This window comes from Artemia sp. Qi Xiang Cuo, chromosome 17, assembly GCF_049724085.1.
Source record: "Artemia sp. Qi Xiang Cuo chromosome 17, ASM4972408v1, whole genome shotgun sequence".
In the NCBI taxonomy this organism is placed as follows: Eukaryota; Metazoa; Arthropoda; class Branchiopoda; order Anostraca; family Artemiidae; genus Artemia; species Artemia sp. Qi Xiang Cuo.
The window spans coordinates 32,882,103-32,902,259 of NC_142810.1; the positions used below are offsets into that span (position 1 = coordinate 32,882,103).

The window sequence follows — 20,157 nt, forward strand, 5'->3', positions numbered from 1 at the left end:
TAGCCATAGTTAGTTCAAACTGTGCATAAATATCGTAATTTTAGTCTAATTGTGTGGCTACTAAAGGAACAATGATCATTTTTTCTGTTTTTTTTTTTGTGTTTTCTCAAGAAAATATCTAGACTTTAAGATACTTATCCGTTTTGTTTGTAAGTTTTTGTGTGTTTGTGTGTGTGTAAGTTTTTTTGTGTGTTTATATTTTTGTGTGTTTGTAATTTTTTTTTTTTTGTGTGTGTGTTTTTTTTTTTTTTGTGTTTGTGGGTAAGTTTTTTTTTTGTGTGTGTGTGTGTGTGTAAGTTTGTTTGTGTGTGTGTGTTTAAGATTTTGTGTGTGCCCATTTTGAAGTTGGAAAATATTTATATTATTTGGAAAAATATAAATGATCAATAACTAATTTCTTTCCAATGAAAAAATTCAGAATAGAACTTGAACTTTTCTTCACTTCGTTGAGAAAATTAAAAATTGAAGTAGAACTTTTTATCTTCTGGGAAAATATTCACAAGTATGCTATAGCTTTTTCTATCTACTACGGAAAAATTTAGAATAGAACTTTAAATTTCTTTAGGTCTTTGGTGAACTTAAAACAGAAGTGGAAGATTTTTATTTTCTCTGGAGAAATTACAATTGGAGTGTGTTCTTTGGTAAAATTCAGAAGAGAACTTGAACTTTTCTATCTTCCGTGAAAAATTATGAACAGTATTTAAAATTTTTTCATCTCTTTGAGAAAAATTTGATCCGAAGTGAAAAATTTTTATATTATTCGGAAAAAAATAGAATTGATTAATAACTAATTTCTTTTTCATTCAGAAAATTCAGAAGAGAACTTTAACTTTTTTTAACTTCATTGATAAAATTTAAAATTGAAATAGAACTGCTTATCTTCCGAGAAAATATTCGCGACTATGATATAGCTTTTTCTATCTACTAAGGAAAAATTTAGAATTTGTAAAATAGGTTTAAGAAGGATATTAGGAAAAGAACTTGTTCTCAAATGCCATTGAAAAGTATTGCTTGGTGTTGAGGTAACCAAAAAGCTGTAGAGTATAGTTGTGGGTGAAAGGGATGGGTACTTCAACTTGTAAAATGGGTTTAGGAAGGAGCTTAAGAAAAGAACTTGTTCTTAAAAGATATAATAAAGCATTAAAAAAATTATTAAAAATGGGGGGCGCAGGGGCCTTTGGGGCGCGGGGGGTCCTTTGGGAGCCGGGTCGACCTTTGGAGACGGGGGATGGCGCGGTGGGGGTTCGGGGGGCCCGGTGGGAGCTCGGGGGGCCCTGTGGGGACCTGGGGGTGGGGTGTGGGGTCGGGGGCGGGCCGGTGGGGCCCTGGGTGGGCGTTTGGGGGCCTGTTGGACCGTGGGGGGCTGGTGGAGTGTCTTGGGGGACCCGGAGGCCCGTTGGGAGCCCGGGGGACCTGTGAGGACCATGGGAGGGCATTTGGGGCAGTGGGGGGCCGGTGGAGGACATTGGGGACCCCGTTGGTCGTTTGGGAGCTCGATGGGCCTTTGGGGGGCCCGGAGATGGTCTTTGGGGGTCTGGGTGGGCCTTTGGGGGCACCGGTGGCCCTTTGCGAGCTTGGTGGGTCTTTGAGGGTCTGGGGGGACAGTTGGGGGCCTGGGAGACATTTGGGGACCGGTGGAGGGCCTTTGGGAGCTTGGGGGGGGGGCTTTTGAGGACCGGGGGCTTCCTTCGGGGTTGGGGATAGGAGGATTGGAACCCTTTGGGGTTGGGGTAGAGGACCTCACAACACTGTTCAAATGAAACTTGTGTATTATAACGACCACAGAGTTTCACCTTTAAATTCTCTTCTAAAATCTCTTCAAAAATCTTCTTTTAAAATGTCTCTATCTGTTTCGCCGAAATAGTTCCATAACCTGTCTAAAACGGTTTCGCCCAAATAATCCCTAAACGCAAATTCAGCGTGTTCCTTTGTTATTGGCATCTCTGTGCTAATGCATTTCAAATTAATATGAAACCTTCTCGCGCGCTAAAACAATTCATCGCTAAGATGTTTCTTGCCTAATTGTTTCCATGGCCGGGGGTTATTAATATCCTTTGGAGTTCGACCAGTAGAACTGTTCCCGAGGCAAAGACATTAATGATTTTGGATCTATTCCTGGAGAAATGTTTCTAGGCGAAAATTTTTAAAGTCTGACAGATGATGTCATTGATTGATTGATCTGTCAAGAAAGGGAAAATTAATTTGTTGTTTCTAAGGGGAATTATTGATTCACGATAGGTGAATTGAGGTCGACAGCACAGGTGTCCTGACTCGTGACAGCACCACGTGGTTTATGGTTTTATAAGTTAGAAAGTTCCTGTTTTTCAAATTCTCACTGAGAAAACCATAAAACAGACATGAATTGCTGTTGACATCCATAAATGTGACAAAGTTCATGTTTTTCAAATTCTCACTGACAAAAACCATAAAACATCCATAATTTGATGTTGACATCCATGAAAAACATCAAATAAATCGACCAACACACACATAACCATCCATGAAAACATACATAAAATTGACAAAATTCCTGTTTTTTCAAATTCTCACTGAAAAAAACCATAAACCACGTGGTTCTCGTGCTAATATATGGTGTTAAAAAAGTTGTAGGTGGCAGCAGGGGTGAGGGATCGCGCTGGTACCCCCCCCTTCTACTCACGTTTAGGATGGGTTTTTAAAATTATGAAGTCGAGTAAACACCAATATCAAAAGAAGGAGAAATCTTGGAAAAGAAGTCGGGTTAAGGAGCTATCACGGGAAATAAAAAATAATCCTTGTCAGTTATGGCAAGAAGTGTCTAAACTTGTCTGTTCTTCCTCGTCGCCGCCTGATAGCATTGAAATAAATAGATGGTTTGAACATTTTTCTTCAGTGTTTGCGGCTGATCCTCCATTATTAGAAAGTAATTTCCGGGACATTCTGATGCAGCATTTTGATTGACTAAACCCATACAGTAACTGGCTTACTATTACCCCGTCGTGTGTTGAATCTTTTGTTCGTCCTCTTCCTTTCGGGAAATCACCTGGGGCAGATGGTATTCAGCCGAAACATCTGGGGTATGGTACCCCTAAACTGTTTAGTCACATAGCTATATTGTTCCAAGCAAAAGTATCACAACAGTCTGCCCCACAAGGTTTGTGTCAGGGGGTCGTTACCTGTATATATAAGAAGGGGAAAGACCCTAAAGATGGTTCTTCGTACAGGCCCATCACTATTTGTTCAGTTCTAGCAAAGTTACTGGAGAAGATACTGTGCCCTTTAGTGGCAGCGCAAGCGGATATGGGTGACAATCAGTTCGGTTTTCGGTCCGGTCTCGGTGTTCAGAATGCACATGCAATTTTTATTTCAATTGTTGAAAAGTTTAAGAGACGAAAAACTCCGTTATTCCTCTGCGCAATAGACATATCTAAGGCGTTTGATTCAGTCCTACGTTCGCAAGCAGTCCTGTCACTACTAAGGGCAGGAGTTGATCCCTTTGTCTGTAAATGTCTATGGCAATGGTATCGAAAATCTCAAGTAAGAATTCGGTCTGCAGGACAGCTTTCTGGACCTATAGAGATACGTAGAGGTGTTAAACAAGGCTCAGTAATCAGCCCTGTGATATTTAACAATCCAGTACGTTCTGCGACAAAATCGATAGAAGATTTTTTGATAGATGATAGAATTGATGCTATGTCATCTATCTTACGCAGAAGATCTACTTTTAATAAGTGATAATTTAGAATCTTTACAGAAAGCCATTAATGCCGTGTCGTCTGCACTTGGTGGTATTGGGCTAACAATAGATTCGTCTAAGACTGAATTCGTCGTTTTGAACGGCGAAACATTGCCAAATCGTGTTGTTGATGTTAGCGGGAAGACAGTTCTTCCAAAGGATAAGTTTGAGTATCTCGGACTCCGATATGGGAATTCTATCGAAGCTACTAAAAATCTAGTTATTGTGGCGCTTAAAGAAAAAGTGCGGAAAACTTACGGTATGCTAGCGCGAACTAAAGGTCAATTTGACAAAATTACGCTCGGTTGTCTTTGTAAGGCCATGTTCGCGCCACATGTCTTTTTTTAACCCCTTTATGGAATTGCTCTAGTAAAACCGAACGTAACCAAATTCGTTCAATTTTTTTCGGTATTGCAAATATTTATTGGGAATTCCCATATGGTTCAGAAACTCTTATGTTTCGCAGAGGTACTATATTTTTGAGATAAGTAAGAAAATGGATGAGTTGTATACCCGTTTCAAAAGTCGAAATAGAACAATCCACAACTTTCCATTTCCTGTGCATTAAAATCGTGATTTTGATTTCGTTTGTTTTTCTCTCTTCCATAGTTATCGCAGTTTAATTTTGTTTTTTAGCGTTGTGTGATTTTTCCGTTATTTTTTCCTTCGTTTTTATAACTCCTTCGAGCATTTACATTGTATTCGTATGAAGGGTTGAAATAAAATTATTATTATTATTATATACAAGCCTGCCGCATATCGGGTACCAGGGACCAAGTAAAGCTCGGTCTCCTAGTATATATGCATACAGGATGCTGTCAAATCAAGAGTTTAGAATTTGGAATTTGCCTAGAGGGCGACCCAAAAAACGCAAAATTCACAATTGTTGAAAATAATGCATTGTTAAAAGAACAACAACCTTGATAATCAAATGTCCAGAATTCAATGAGACAGACTTCCAGGACAATCAAATTCGAATCCAATGTCAATAAATAAAATCAATTGAAGATATGTTTGTCAAACAACCATAACCATCCAATGCAACAAGACCAATCTGAACAGCTAAAGCAAAAGGTATGGAAAAATGTCTGAGGTAATGATAATACTTAATGAAGCATAGCTAAACCTGTGGTTAGAAGACATGCAACAACGAATTGTAAACGAAAATGATGCACAAAGAAATCAGCGGTGAGAAGACATGCAACAACGAATCACCATTGAAAATGATGCACAATGACACCTGTGGGTAGAAGACTTGTGACAACGAGCATCACAACGAATCGGAAATTGAACTGAGGTACAACGAAATATTTGGTTAGAAGACAAGCGTACCAGTATCAGGGACCAATCGCCCAGATTTTTGGTGCTTTATCCATAACCTCTATTTTACATTTATTTAGTTAATACTTCAATACCTTTTTAATTCCCTCCAATTCTCATATGGCCTATCACCTATATATTTCTTGTAAAAAAAAATAAAAAATCACTCCCTACCGAGTTAAATGCTATTTCCCTACTATTCATGTTTTAATTCGCAAATATTGTATTAGAGAAATGTCCTTGATTTCCCTAATTTTCTGTATCTCAAACTATTCCTAAAATTGCCCCATCTGTTTTCTACATTATCACATTGAAGGCTGTCGAACTTCATATTCAACTTTTCTTGGAATGTTCCCCTCAAATTCTCATCATGAAATCGTAAAATCGAATGGTTAAGAAATACCCATCCTAAATTTCAGCTTAAATTAATTGTCGATACTAGTAGATGGCTTCTTTTCAAATAATTTAACTAAACATTAAGTTTAAAGCAAATGCAATTAAATGGGTCATATTATTGTTGATGCTTTTTTACAACAATTTGAACCGTTTATTATAATTTTATTGTGCTAAAGAATTTATTCTTGGAATTTCTGAGGTGAACATTTAGAGTTTTTGCGCAAAGAGTGAGGGGCTGAAAGAAGCAGCGGCCTCACTATTTATGTGATAAATTCTGTTAGTTGAAAATAAAGTTAGTTTGTTCTGAAATTTCGAAAAGTTCAATTTGAAAAAAGTTGTGTTTTTTTTTATTTGTATTCATTTTTGATATTATCAGCAGACTCTGCTTAACAGAGCTATCCAAAATATGAGGGTGACCGCCACTCCTCTACCCCCCACTCTTTGCGTTAAAGTTCAACTTAGCTTCTAATGACTATGCTTTGGTATTAAAAAAAATATTAAGTCTATAAAAAATGCCGTTTTCGCTATAGGAGAGGAATTTTCATCCCCTCACCATCTAAATAAAGCATTTAGTTCAAATTTATTATTCCAAAAGAAGGAAACTAGGGATCATATTTCACCTTCATATTGATATGTGGGACCTATCTTGGAAACTTTAAAATTTTGTGTTTGAAAATATACTTATGAGGCCCCCCCCTTCTCCTCCCGCTCGGTACCAGTCAACAAAGAATCAATGACTTAACTCTAATAGCTAGTTCATAAATATTCAATACTGCATAATTGTTAGTATCACTTTGAAAACAGTGTAGTAACAGTATAGCAATATCGTTTCTGAAACTGCATAGTTAGAAATCGCTATAAGGTTCTAACGGAATAAATTGCTTTTTTGATAGTTCTGAAAAAGGTGTTTTTTTCGTATTTTTCGTTCGATTGCATTTTCGGGCCGGATTGTTTGGTTTTGAGGCACAAAATAGAAGAAATTATCATTTATCTTTGGTGTGATGTCTTTTGTTGCTTAAAAAAGGTATATTGTAACCTTATAACTTGGGCGATTTCTTTATATTATTACTTTTTTGTTTTCAATACCTGGAATTTATTCCAGGTATAAATTCATTTTATTCGAAGAATAAGTTAAAATGTCAGAGGGGGCGAGGCAGCTCCTCTCAATGGTGCAGAATTTGTAGAATAGCTCTCAAAGTTTAGGTTTTACAGTCATAGAGCTAGAGATTCGAAATATTTATCCTACCAGTCGTGACTGATTCCCAACTACTTCTTATGAGGTAAATTTGACTTTAGAAGTGCCCAATTTGCATTTATTACCCTAGATTTCTCCCAATACCTTGGAGGCCGTACTGACCAGTCTTGGAAATATTTCGCAGCATCTGTAGCGCATCTGCTACAGTTGTACAAATCATGAAAATTCAGAAAGGGTGGGACTGGACCCTCTGCCTCTTCTTGTGTATCCCAGGTGTAAATTAACACTACTGTAAATTAAATACGTTCCTATTATTTTGTTAAATTCTCTTTCACCCTTAGAAAGCTATTTGGTCTGCTCAACCAGACCCATTCTCTGGATTCTTTCATTCAATAAATTAAATATCTTTTTTTTTTTCGAGTAAAAGCTCATTCAAGCAAGAAACTAAACTATAAAAACAAGGCCCACTATTTCAAGAAAGAAGTCTCTTTCTTAACGGCTGAGAAGTATGACCTAATTTATTAGTCCATTCATTAAAAAAAAAAACATTAATGAGCTTTTCAACCTAGCAAGGCCATAGCTGCATCCACGAGCGCGTTCAGGGTCTTTTTTTTACAGGGTTGGGAGTGAATTCGAACAATACAAAACAGCTTAAATATATGAAAATACTACAAGATTTCCTAGGAACCTCGTTCCTGGGAACCTCTGTGTACATTTGGTGTTAATTAAATAATGCTAAAATAGGAAAATTAATAATGCTAGATTGATGGAACAATTTCATTTTTTAGTGTCATCTATTGTTAGGTTTTAAAATTTCAAAAATAAAAATAAACCCAAAATGAATATTTCTACTTAGATAAGAAATATTCACTCTTTACTTTACTTTCACCTAAGTAAAAGTAAAGAAAAATGAAGATTCCTACTTCTATCCTACTGTGGTTTTTTTTTGTACACAAAAGGTGGGATCTCCGTAATAATTGCTTACTCTTTTCTATAACCTTTTTTACCAATATAACAATTTGTCATTCGGCATATTAATAATTAATTAGGGATATAGAAAGGGAAAGGAGACATTCTGACAAGTGGTCAGGGAGTTTTTGGGTTCCTGCAATTTCCCCTCCTATATCTAATATTTTCTATATGAGAATAGAAAATAATAATTTCTGTTTTTCGAAAGTGTATCTCATTCCTAAATGCGTGTCCCCTCGGAGATAAAATCTCGCATAACCACCTGGTCGTAGCTATTAAAAACTTTGCTTATGCCAAGATAATTCCAAAGTAAGGTCAAAAAATGATTTCAGCAAAAAGAAACTGAATAAAGATCTTACTTTAACTTCATTGATAGACTGAGGAGAAGGAGGCTGCTTAACTAAGTAATGTAAGAAAGTAATGTAAGTAATGTAAAAAAGAATACCCGACAAAACCCACAATTCAAGCTAAAAACATGCTTAATACTAAATGTCGAAGTTGCAATTGAAGTTCCTTAAGTAAGACAAATAGGAAAGCAATGACGGAGACAAGCATTGTCAAGCAATAGCGACCATTCTCTTGTTCTTCAATTGATCTGCTTCATTGCAGCTAATCCTGCAATGTACTAATAATGCAGCTAATCCTGCAGTACTGCTCTACTGCTGTATACATATTTGATTATTTAGTCTCAGGGAGATCAAGTAATAGCTTTATTTTATTTAAAATGATGTAATTTTTTGTACAGAAAGCCGAATTACAATGTGAAATCATTTCAAAAATAAGAAAATTTACGCCATTCCCGATTGGATTCCGATTGGTGAAAACACCAATTGTCATGATTGCCGGTTCCGACTTATCGTCTTATAGGAGGTAATGCTGTTAATCCGACGTCTTGAAACAAATTTTACTAGAAATAAAAGTAAACATGGTCAGAAACATATCTCAAATGCAGATCGCCCTGTAAATTGCATATATACCGCTGTTAGAAGATTATCTATCCTAAATTTTACTATCCAAGAAATGATGAAGATTATTTCAATTTCATTATATTTCTAGGCGGAGAGTTACCTTCAGCGAAGGTTGCAGCTTTACAGAAAGTTCTCCAGTCTAAGTTTTTGGACGTAATCAGAGAGGTATATGAACAAGTTTATGACACTGTTGATTTGGCGGGATCGCCTGATGTTAGAGCTTCTGCAACTGCAAAGGTTCGATTTCTTTTCGATCATTCTGTTCGTAAATGTTTTGTTAAGGTTATTTCCCCGGTCTTGTTGCAGTGAAGTACTTGAGCAATATTTGGCTACAACTGTAGAAATGTTAAGAATTTCCCATCGTCTTTGTGCTTTGAAGTATCAGGCCAAAAATCTTTAGTTTTACGCTCCTTCAAAGGGACTGATCCACCAAGCTCTTGACTACGGATCTTAGCTTTTGAGACTATGTACGAGAACAAAATTTCTGCGGTTAAGACAGGAAATGAGGTCACTAACTAGTTACTTATTGAATCAAGAGTTGAATAAGTTTGTGTTCTATCCCTATTTATTGAGATCACTTTGGTGGATTTTGTCCTAAGGAACAAGGCAAAGGCTATGGGAGAGCATGGAACCAAATGGGAGGGTAAAACTCTCCCAGCTTTGATTATGCTGATGGTTTGAGTGTCCTAGATGAAAATGTTAGCAACATGAATAATTTGTTGGATGTTTTTAGAGTTCAGAATGCAAGAATAGGTTGGAAAGTTAATGTTAAGAAGACTAATTCGTTAGACTAGGAATAATTGAAGTGGAAAAGGGGATGTTGGGTAGCCAAAATCGATCAAGTTGATAGCTTCACTTATCTGTGTAGCATTATTAGTTAAGACAGTAGTAGAATAGGTCTTTTGAATTTGCTTGCGCCCCCGTACAAACAGGTTTTTCTAGTAGTTACAGGTCAACACACTCTTTGCCAAGAGGAACGACGCAATTTCAAAGTTCACTGCCTTTTTGGTGATAAGCCCAGTATTCTACAATGCTCGCGTAAAGCATCTAGTACCACAGCCAGTGATTGCGGTTTTTTTTTTTTATGTTAAATCTGTGGTCATTCATCTGTAAGTTGATTAGTAGGGTTTTTTTTTTAAAACTTGGCTATTCGTTTCATGGGTTTCATTAATAGAACGATTAATGCATTTGAAAAGGGTAATTACTTCTTTAGTTTCCGAGATTTGCGAATTTTTTTGCGAAAAGATATGTGCGAAAAGATATTTGCGTAGACGCTTAAAAGGGACATTGCTAGAAAGTATTCAATAGCTTAATTGAAAAGTAACGATAGAATGACATTGTGACTTGACCTAGCTTTACCTCGCCGATGTGGTCTGTATAATACGTAAGTAACGTTTGAAAAATATTGTCAATTTAAAACGAAAGGGGTGAAAAGTGTTTTGAGGGGGGGGGGTTGCATAGAGGGGTGAGGTGCACGAGGGTTCAGTTAAAGAGGATACAGTTGCACGGTGGGATTTCGGTTATACACGGGTTCAGTTACCAGGAGGGTTCAGGGGCCCGGGGCCTCTCCCTTTTTTTTTCGTAAATCGGGCTCCCTGTTTTCAAAATCCCTTTTTCTTCTGAGGCTTGGAGCATTTGGTGACTAGATATTAAACATAATGAAATTTAGCACGGAGGTTCAGTTGTACAGGGGTTTCAGTTATACATGGGTTCAGTTACATGGGGGTTCTTTGTGTTAAATAAGTAGTTTTTGTATCTTTTAAAAGAACTTTACGTGGATTGAGAGACTCAGTTGCCTAATTCCGTGTGATTTTTATTTACTTTATGATAATTAAAAAAGAAATTTTTGTGTTAAATAAGTAGTTTTTGTATCTTTTAAAAGATCTTTACGGGGATTGAGAGACTCAGTTGCCTAATTCCGTGTGATTTTTCTTTACTTGATGGTAATTAAATACGAAAGTTGTTTGTTAAATAAGTAGTTTTTGTATCTTTTAAAAGATCTTTACGGGGATTGAGAGACTCAGTTGCCTAATTCCGTGTGATTTTTCTTTACTTGATTGTCATTAAAAACGAAATTTTTATGTTAAATTAGTAGTTTTTGTATCTTTTAAAAGAGCTTTACGGGGATTGAGAGACTCAGTTTCCTAAGTCCGTGTGATTTTTCTGTACTTGATGGTAATTAAAAACGAAATTTTAGTGTTAATTAAGTAGTTTTTGTATCTTTTAAAAGATATTTACGGGGATTGAGAGACTCAGTTGCCTAATTCCGTGTGATTTTTCTTTACTTTATGGTCATTAAAAACGAAATTTTTATGTTTAATAAGTAGTTTTTGTATCTTTTAAAAGAGCTTTACTGGGATTGAGAGACTCAGTTGCCTAAGTCCGTGTGATTTTTCTTTACTGGATGGTCATTAAAAACGAAATTTTCTTGTTAAATAAGTAGTTTTTGTATCTTTTAAAAGAACTTTACGGGGATTGAGAGACTCAGTTGCCTAATTCCGTGTGATTTTTCTTTTGGTGTTGGTATTTAAAAAAGTAATTTTTGTTTTAAATTATTATTTTTTTTATCTTTTAAATATATATTTACGGGGATTGAGAGACTCAGTTGCCAAATTCCGTGTGATTTTTCTTTAATTGATGGTCATTAAAAACGAAATTTTTGTGTTAAATAAGTAGTTTTTTTAAATTTTAAATTAGCTTTGCGGGGATTGAGAGACTCAGTCGCCTAATTCCGTGTGATTTTTCTTTACTTGGTGGTCATTAAAAACGAAATTTTTGTGTTAAATAAGTAGTTTTTTATAATTTAAAAGAGCGTTAAGGGGTTTGAGAGACTCAGTTGCCTTATTCCGTGTGATTTTTCTTTTCTTGTTTGTCATTAAAAACGAAATTTGTGAGTTAAATAAGTATTTTTTGTATCTTTTAAAAGAGATTTACGGGGTTTGAGAGACACAGTTGCCAAATTCCGTGTGTTTTTTCTTTAGTTGGTGGTCGTTAAAAACGAAATTTTTGTGTTAAATAAGTAGTTTTTGTATATTTTAAAATAGCTTTAAGGGGTTTGAGAGACTCAGTTGCCTAATTCCGTGTGGTTTTTCTTTACTTGCTAGTCATTAAAAACGAAATTTTTGTTTTAAATAAGTAGTTTTTCTATCTTTTAAAAGAGCTTTAAGTGGGTAGAGAGACACAGTTGACTGTTTCCGTGAGGTTATTGTTTAATTGGTGGTCTTTAAAAACGAAATTTTAGAGTTAATTAAGTAGTTTTTGCATCTTTTAAAAGAGCTTTACGGGGTTTGAGAGACTCAGTTGCCTAATTCCGTGTGGTTTTTCTTTACTTGGTAGTCATTAAAAACTAAATTTTTGTGTTAAATAAGTAGTTTTTGTATCTTTTAAAAGAGCTTTAGGGTGTGTGAGAGACACATAGGCCTTTGACCTTATGGAGGATGAGTCCGGTATATTCAATAAAAACTAAATTTTTGTGTTAAATATGTAGTTTTTGTATAATTTAAAAGAGAGTTACTGGGTTTGTGAGAATACGTAAATAAGTATTTTTTAAGTAAATAAAATCGAAATAATAAAATTGTTTAATTCAAACTTTTTAAAACTTCGAAATTTTTCAACTTTATTTATTTTTTCTTTCTGTACATAACTTAAAATGTCAAAATATGCTTACAGTTCTAACACTTGTGCTCTGTGATTGGTCAGAGACACGATTTGACTGTCCTACTAGCATTCTATGACCATTTATTGACAGCACTCTGTGATTGGTCGGAGACATGATCTGACTTTCCCACTGGTATTCTATGACTGGTTATTGACACAACCTAATCTATTGCATGTATTAAATCAGTATTTTTTACGCAGTGGAACGATAAACACATAAGTCATATCTTTAAAAAAAGTGAAGATGGAACATTTTAATAAAGTGTGTTTACATAACAAGGTTATTGTAGCATTGAATGCCGACAAAGAGAAATATTTAAACTTTGAAACAAGTACAGGTGGTAGCACTATTGGAAATGTATGCATGTCTTGTCATGACAGTAAGGAATTAAATTTCTTTGGAATACCGAAAAAATTCAACTCTTATGTTGGTGGTTATGCGAGATTGAGATCTCCAGAGATGATTGCACTCAAAGAGAATGCCAACATAAAAATAATCATTGATGATAGAGGACAACTCCTTGCTACTGTTGCAGGTAACACATTACCTACTGATACATCCAATCGTCACCTTTCAGGTATTAGCATTCAACGGAAGATCAATAAAAGAAAAGCCTACTCTTCTACTAATATCGTAAACCATATCTTGTCTACGTGCCGAAACTGTTACCTGTGTAAAAATAGTGTGATAATAGACAGTGAAATTGCCAGAAAAATAAAAAGGGCATTGTCAGAAAATATCACGATGGAATATAAAGATGAATCGATGAAAAACAAAGCACCAGCAAACGTTACTGACATTGGTCAAACAGTCATTGAACCAAATAATACCAAAGACGAAAAGCATATTGAGCCTTTTGATGAGACACCAGTAAAAATTGTGTATGACTCAAAATGGAATAATGATTATTCTACTGATTACGAACTAAGAGAAGACAAGAGCTATAATATCAAGAGAGAACATGGTGAACTATTTTATGGAACAGATTCAAAATGTCCAAAGTTAATTGTTGATATTAATAATGTATCATAATATATTTATTGTATTAATATTCTACATAGCATTATTTCATTAAAAATATATTTTGCATTACATTGTTATGTGTTCATTATTTTTAGAGTAAGCTAGCATATCAAACGTTTAGAATGTCTAATAAAACGTCGGAGATGTAAGAAAAGGAATTTGCATACATCTATTGTCAGACACATGGGGACAAATTTTTCTTGAATTCACCTCCTGGATAAATAAAAAAGACATTTCATTCAAGAAATTATGACGAAACTCTAAGTAAGCTACAAACTCTGTCTTGAAGTTACCTCATGGATACACAATGCAGAAATTTCATTTAAGAAATTATCAAAAATTTTAAGTAAGTAGCAAATTCTTTCAAAAATATGTTAATACGTTTAAGCAATAAATATCTTTAAGCTTAACCTGTCTTTATTCTTTAGAATAGTTTTATTCATTTCATTAAATTATGAAGAAATTGTAAGTAAGTAACAATAGCTTTCTTGAATTCGCTTCCTTGACACAATACAGATATTTAATTCAATAAATAATAATAAAATCGCAAGTCAGTAATAAAGTATTTATTATTTTCCCCTCTTTGATACACAATACTGAAATATCCTTAAAGAAATTATGAAGTAATTCTAAATAGGTTACACACTCATGTTACCTCATGGATATACAATGCAGAAATTTCATTTAAGAAATTATCAAAAATTTTAAGTAAGTAGCAAATTCTTCTTGAATTCGCCTCCTGGGTAAATAAAAAAGACAGTTCATTAAAGAAATTATGAAAAAATTGTAAGTAAGTAGCAAATTCTTCTTGAATTCACCTGCTGAATAAACAAAAAGACATTTCGTTCGAGAAATTATGACAAAATTCCAAGTAAGTAACAAACTCTTTATTGTTTTCATGACTTAGATACACGTTGTAGAAATTTAATTCAAGAAATTATGAAAAATTCTCAGTAAGTAGCAATTTCTTTCTTGAAGTCAACTCTTGGATACACAATACGGAAATTTCATTTAAGAAATTATGAAAAAAACAATTTCTTTCTTGAAGTCAACTCTTGGATACACAATACAGAAATTTCATTCAAGAAATTATGAAAATATTTGTAAGTAAGTAAAAAACTCTTTTTGTTTTCACCTCTTGGATATACAGTACAGATACTTCATTCAAGAAATTATGAAAAATCGCAAGTAAGTAACTTTTTTTCTCTTTATCAAAAACAATTTTCACTTAGGTACACGATGTAAAAATTTAATACGAGAAATTAGGAAAAAATACTCAGTAAGCAACTATTTCTTTCTTGAAGTCAACTCACGGATACACAATATGTAAATTTCATTCAAGAATTTCATAACTTAGATAAACGATGTAGAAATTTGATTCAAGAAATTATGAAATAATTCTCAGTAAGTAGCAATTTCTTTCTTGAAGTCGTCTCTTGGATACACAATGCGGAAATTTCATTCAAGAAATTATGAAAATATTTGTAAGTAAGTAACAAACTCTTTATTGATTTCACATCTTGGATATACAGTACAGATACTTCATTCAAGAAATTGTGAAAAAATCGCAGTAAGTAACTTTTTTCTCTTTATCACAAACAATTTTCACTTAGCTAAATGATGTAGAAATTTAATTCATGAAATTATTGAAAAATTCTCAGTAAGTAAGAATTTCTTTCTTGAAGTCAACTCTTGGATACGCAATACGGAAATTTGATTCAAGAAATTATGAAAAAATTGTAACTAAGTAGCAAATTCTTTCTTGAATTTACCTGCTGGACAAACAAAAAGAAATTTCGTTCAAGAAATTATGACAAAATTCTAAGTAAGTAACAAACTCTTTATTGTTTTCACGAGTTAGATATACGACCTAGAAATTTAATTCAAGAAATTATGAAAAATTCTCAGTCTAAGTAGCAAATTCTTTCTGAATTCACCTGTTGGATAAACAAAAAAAAAAAAAGACATTTCGTTCAAGAAATTATGACAAAATTCTTAGTAAGTAACAAACTTTATTGTTTTCACGAGTTAGATATACGATGTAGAAATTAAATTCATGAAATTATGAAAAAATTCTCAGTAAGTAGCCATTTCTTTCTTGAAGTTAACTTTGATACACAATACGGAAATTTCATTCAAGAAATTATGAAAATATTTGTAAGTAAGTAACAAACTCTTTATTAATTTCACCTCTTGGATATACAGTACAGATACTTCATTCAAGAAATTATGAAAAATCGCAAGTAAGTAGCTTTTTTCTTTATCACAAACAATTTTCACTTAGCTACACGATGTGGGAAATTTAATTCAAGAAATTATGAAAAATTTTCAGTAAGTAACAATTTCTTCTTGAAGTCAACTCTTGGATACACACAATACGGAAATTTCATTCAAGAAATTATAAAAATATTTGTAAGTAAGTAACAAGTTCTTTATTGATTTCACCTCTTGAATATACAGTACAGATACTTCATTCAAGAAACGTGATTAAACACGTTTTGAAACTACATGCTATTTGTATGCCTTTCTGGCACCTTTCCAAACGAACAGGGATTCCCCACTGGTTCCTACACATTGCAAAAAGTGAGCAGTACGAAAACTCCACGTTTTCAACCAGACTGGTTTTTTAGGGACCAATAAGGAGAGATATGCAAATTCCGACACAGCTTTATTTCATTTTTTAAGGTTCATTTAGACGAAGTTACGTGCGCGCACGTAACTTCGTCTAAATTAACCTTAAAAAAATTAAATAAAGCTGTGTCGAATTTGCATATCTCTCCTTATTGGTCCCTAAAAAACCAGTCTGGTTGAAAACGTGGAGTTTTCGTCCTGCTCACTTTTTTTGCACTGTGTAGGAACCAGTGGGGACTCCCTGTTCGTTTGGAAAGGTGCCCAGGAAAGGCATACACATAGCATGTAGTTTCAAAACGTGTTTAATCACGTTTCTTGAATGAAGTATCTGTACTGTATATTCAAGAGGTGAAATCAATAAAGAGCTTGTTACTTACTTACAAATATTTTTTATAATTTCTTGAATGAAATTTCCGTATTGTGTGTATCAAAGAGTTGACTTAAATAAAGATATTGTTAATTAATGAGAATTTTTTAATAATTTATTGAATTAAATTTCACACATCGTGTAGCTAAGTGAAAATTGTTTGTGATAAAGAAAAAAAAGCTACTTACTTGCGATTTTTTCATAATTTCTTGAATGAAGTATCTGCACTGTATATCCAAGAGGTGAAATTAATAAATATTTTGTTACTTACTTACAAATATTTTCATAATTTCTTGAATGAAATTTCCGTATTGTGTATCCAAGAGTTAACTTCAAGAAAGACATGGTTAATTAATTATAATTTTTTTAATAATTTAATTATTTTTATTTATAAATCTTTTAAAAAAATCTTTAAAAAAAATACTTTTTGTTATTTATTTTTATTTTTTAATAATTTAATTTACGTATTTTATTTTCTGTTCCTTTTTTTTTTGTTTTTAACAAATTATAATTAAATAAATAAATTTCTAATTATAAGTATAATTTTTTAATAATTTATTTAATTAAATTTATATGTAGTATATATAAATCGTGAAAACAATAAAGATTTTTTTAGTTACTTAGAATTTTGTCATAATTTCTTGAAATAAATTTCTTTTTTGTTTGTCAAGCAGGTAAATTCAAGAAAGAATTTGCTACTTAGTTACAATTTTTTCATAATTTCTTGAATCAAATTTCCGTATTGCGTATCCAAGAGTTCACTTCAAGAAAGAAATTGTTACTTACTGAGAATTTTTCAATAATTTCATGAATTAAATTTCTACATCATTTTGCTAAGTGAAAATTGTTTGTGATAAAGAGAAAAAAAAGTTACTTACTTGCGATTTTTTCAAAATTTCTTGAATGAAGTATCTGTACTGTATATCCAAGAGGTGAAATCAATAAAGAGTTTGTTACTTACTTACAAATATTTTCATAATTTATTGAATGAAATTTTCGCATTGTGTATCCAAGAGACGAATTCAAGAAAGAAATTGCTACTTACTGAGAATTTTTTAATAATTTATTGAATCAAATTTCTACATAGTGTATCTAAGTCATGAAATTCTTGAATGAAATTTACGTATTGTGTATACATGAGTTGACTTCAAGAAAGAAATTGTTACTTACTGAGAATTTTTTTTCTTAATTTCTTGAATTAAATTTATACATCATGTAGCTAAGTGAAAATTGTTTTTGATAAAGAGAAAAAAAAGTTACTTACTTGCGATTTTTTCATAATTTCTTGAATGAAGTATCTGTACTGTAAATCCAAGAGGTGAAAACAAAAAGAGTTTGTTACTAACTTACAAATATTTTCAAAATTTCTTGAATGAAATTTCTGTATTGTGTATCCAAGAGTTGACTTCAAGAAAGAAATTGTTTTTTTTCATAATTTCATTAATGAAATTTCTGTATTGATTATCCAATAGTTTAATTAAATAAAGAAATTTCTAATGACTTAGAATTTTTTAATAATTTCTTGAATTAAAGATCCACAACAAGTATCTAAGTCATGAAAACAATAAATAGTGTGTTACTTAATTGGACTTTTTTCATAATTTATATAATGGAATGTCTTTTTGTTTATTCAGCAGGTTAATTCAAGAAAGAATTTGCTCCTTACTTACAATTTTTTCATAATTTCTTTAGTTAACTGTCATTTTAATTTAAACAGGAGGCGAATTCAAGAAAGAATTTGATACTTACTTAAAATTTTTGATAATTTCTTAAATGAAATTTCTGCATTGTGTATCCATGAGGTAACATGAGTGTGTTACCTATTTAGAATTCCTTCATAATTTCTTGAATGAAATTTCAGTATTGTGTATACAATAGGGGAAAATAATAAAGACTTTATTAATTACTTGCGATTTTATTATTATTTCTTGAATTAAATATCTGTATTGTGTCCAGGAAGAGAATTCAAGAAAGCTATTGTTACTTACTTAAAATTTCTTCATAATTTAATTAAATGAATAAAACTATACTAAAGAATAAAGACGGTTTCAGCTTATATATATTTATTGCTTAAACGTATTAACATATTTTTGAAAGAATTTGCTACTTACTTACAACTTTTGATAATTTCTTAAATGAAATTTCTGCATTGTGTATCCATGAGGTAACTTCAAGACAGAATTTGTAGCTTACTTAGAGTTTCGTCATAATTTCTAGAATGAAATGTCTTTTTTTTATTTATCCAGGAGGTGAATTCAAGAAAAAATTTGTCCCCATGTGTCTGACAATAGATGTATGCAAATTCCTTTTCTTACATCTCCGACGTTTTATTAGACATTCTAAACGTTTGATATGCTAGCTTACTCTAAAAATAATGATCACATAACAATGTAATGCAAAATATATTTTTAATGAAATAATGCTATGTAGAATATTAATACAATAAATATATTATGATACATTATTAATATCAACAATTAACTTTGGACATTTTGAATCTGTTCCATAAAATAGTTCACCATGTTCTCTCTTGATATTATAGCTATTGTCTTCTCTTAGTTCGTAATCAGTAGAATAATCATTATTCCATTTTGAGTCATACACAATTTTTACTGGTGTCTCATCGAAAGGCTCAATATGCTTTTCGTCTTTGGTATTATTTGGTTCAATGACTGTTTGACCAATGGCAGTAACGTGTGATGGTGCTTTGTTTTTCATTGATTCATCTTTATAGTCCATCGTGATATTTTCTGACAATACCCTTTTTATTTTTATGGCAATTTCACTCTCTCTTATCACATTATTTTTACACAGGTAACAGTTTCGGCACGTAGACAAGATATGGTTTACGATATTAGTAGAAGAGTAGGCATTTCTTTTATTGATCTTCCGTTGAATGCTAATACCTGAAAGGTGACGATTGGATGTATCAGTAGGTAATGTGTTACCTGCAACAGTAGCAAGGAGTTGTCCTCTATCATCAATGATTATTTTTATGTTGGCATTCTCTTTGAGTGCAATCATCTCTGGAGATCTCAATCTCGCATAACCACCAACATAAGAGTTGAATTTTTTCGGTATTCCAAAGAAATTTAATTCCTTACTGTCATGACAATACATGCATACATTTCCAATAGTGCTACCACCTGTACTTGTTTCAAAGTTTAAATATTTCTCTTTGTCGGCATTCAATGCTACAATAACCTTGTTATGTAAACACACTTTATTAAAATGTTCCATCTTCACTTTTTTTTAAAGATATGACTTATGTGTTTATCGTTCCACTGCGTAAAAAATACTGATTTAATACATGCAATAGATTAGGTTGTGTCAATAACCAGTCATAGATTACCAGTGGGAAAGTCACATCGTGTCTCTGACAAATCAAAGAGCGCTGTCAATAAACGGTCATAGAAATCAAGTGGGAAAGTCACATCGTGTCTCTGACAAATCACATAGCGCAATTGTTAGAACTGTAAGCATATTTTGATATTTTAAGTTATGTATAGAAATAAAGAAATAAATAAATTTGAGAAATTTCGAAGTTTTAAAAAAGTTTGAATTAAACACTTTTAGGATATTGAGTGTCTTTACTGAAAAACTAGTGCATTACAGAGTCTCTCAAACCCATTAAATCTCTTTTAAAAGATACAAAAACTACTTATTTAACACAAAAATTTCGTTTTTAATGACAACAAAGTAAAGAAAAACCACACGGAAACCGGCATCTGAGTCTCTCAAACCCCTTAAAGCTCTTTTAAAAGATAAAAAAACTACTTATTTAACACTAAAATTTAGTTTTTAATGTCTACCAAGTAAAGAAAACCACACGGAATTAGGCAACTGAGTCTCTCAAACCCCGTAAAGCTCTTTTAAAAGATGCAAAAACTACTTATTTAACACAAAAATTTCGTT

General features: G+C 32.7%; 1 protein-coding gene across 3 annotated transcripts in view; it reads left to right on the forward strand.

Moving 5' to 3' along the window:
- The window catches only part of veli (L27 and PDZ_signaling domain-containing protein veli), a 192,245-nt gene that overhangs the window by 125,155 nt on the left and 46,933 nt on the right, over positions 1 to 20,157 (forward strand). For all 3 annotated transcript variants that reach the window (XM_089103716.1, XM_089103715.1, XM_089103717.1), the window contains exon 4: positions 8,652 to 8,800. In XM_089103716.1, coding sequence (XP_088959842.1) covers positions 8,652 to 8,800 — 149 coding nt within the window. The remainder of the gene's footprint in view (positions 1 to 8,651; positions 8,801 to 20,157) is intronic.